The 1,398-nt window shown below is 39.7% G+C and overlaps 1 protein-coding gene across 1 annotated transcript; it reads left to right on the top strand.

Annotated features, from left to right (window-relative positions):
• The first annotated feature begins 259 nt into the window (after positions 1–259).
• LOC120866666 (60S ribosomal protein L22-like) lies at positions 260–655 on the top strand. Its single transcript, XM_040244461.1, has one exon. It carries the CDS (start codon positions 260–262, stop codon positions 653–655), a length of 396 nt encoding a protein of 131 aa, XP_040100395.1.
• Positions 656–1,398: the final 743 nt, after the last annotated feature.

Here is a 1,398-nt window from a genome sequence, read left to right as displayed (position 1 = left end):
GGCTGCACTGTGCTCCTACAGGGCTCAGGCTCCCCAGAGTCTTGCCCTGGGCATAGTTGCCTTAGCGAGAGATGTCCTCCTAGAGAGGTCAGTGGTGCTACAGATTTCTGGACATTAAACCCATGTTTCCCTCTGAATTTGTTCCACCAACAGTGATATGCTCCACAGGGTCCCTCAACACAATAAAAATCACACTTAAGAATGTAGTTAGTCTTAAAGGAAACATACGATGAGATGATCTATCTTAAAACTAGTGGAGATGTCTGCCTCCGCTGCTGCCACGGCGACTGTGAGAAAGCTCGTGGCGAAGCTAGGGCAAAAGGTAGCAGGTCCTGAAGTTAACCCTGGACTGTACTCATCTGTAAAAGATGGGATCACGGATAGCACCAATTTTGAGCCGTTTCTTCAGGAGAGGATCAAGGTGGATGGAAAAGCTGGCAACATGGGTGGTGGTGTCCTAACCATCAAAAGAAACAAGAGTAAGATCGCTGTAACTTCCGAGGCACCCTTTTCCAAGAGGCATTTGAAATACCTTACCAAAAAATATTTGAAGAAGAATAATCTACGTGATTGGTTAGCTGTAGTCACTAACAGCAAAGAAAGTTATGAATTGCGTTATTTCCAGATTAATCAAGATGAAACAGGAGGAAGATGAGGATTAAAATTCAATCTGGAATATTTGTATAAGTTCTTAAATAAAATTTATCAACCAAAAAAAAAAAAAGAATGGAAAGGAGAGATGGTCTCTAGAAACTCTAGGGTGCTAGTGCCTGCTTTTCTTTGGGATTAGATGAATCTTGACAGAGAGTTATCTGTCCAGGGGCTTGCCTGATAAATATGCACTCTTAGAGTCCCTTATGGCTTAGTTTTCTTCGATCCAAAATAACATATCTTGATGGGAAGGAGGCTCAAGAGAGATGGGATATGTGTATGTGTATAGATGATTGATGATGTTATACAGCAGAAGCTAACACAACATTATAAAGCAATTATTCTTCAATAAAAAGTAGATAAATAAAATAAAATATGTATCTTGGGAATTCCCTGCTTCCCCAGTGGTTAAGACTCTGTGTTTCCAGTGCAGAGGTTATGGGTTTGATCCCCAGAGAATTAAGACACTGAATTCTGTGCAGTGTGGCCCCCCAAAATTTTTTAATACAATAATCAAATACTATATTTTAATGCATACACACACATATACACATACACAGAAATATAAACAGATAATGAGCATATGTGGAAATTTCTATCCTTGTTGATAATCAAAGTTAACAAATTAATTGTTAGTATCTATGGAGGGGTTTTCCAGGTGGCTGTAGTGGTAAAAAAAAAAAAAAAAAAAAACTGCCTGCCTAAAAGACGCAGGTCCGATCTCTGGTTCAGGAAGATCCCCTGGAG

Source organism: Oryx dammah, unplaced genomic scaffold (assembly GCF_014754425.2).
Source record: "Oryx dammah isolate SB20612 unplaced genomic scaffold, SCBI_Odam_1.1 HiC_scaffold_8, whole genome shotgun sequence".
NCBI lineage: Eukaryota > Metazoa > Chordata > Mammalia > Artiodactyla > Bovidae > Oryx > Oryx dammah.
The sequence above is the reverse complement of the archived record's forward strand: the minus strand, read 5'-3'. Positions and strand labels throughout refer to the sequence as shown.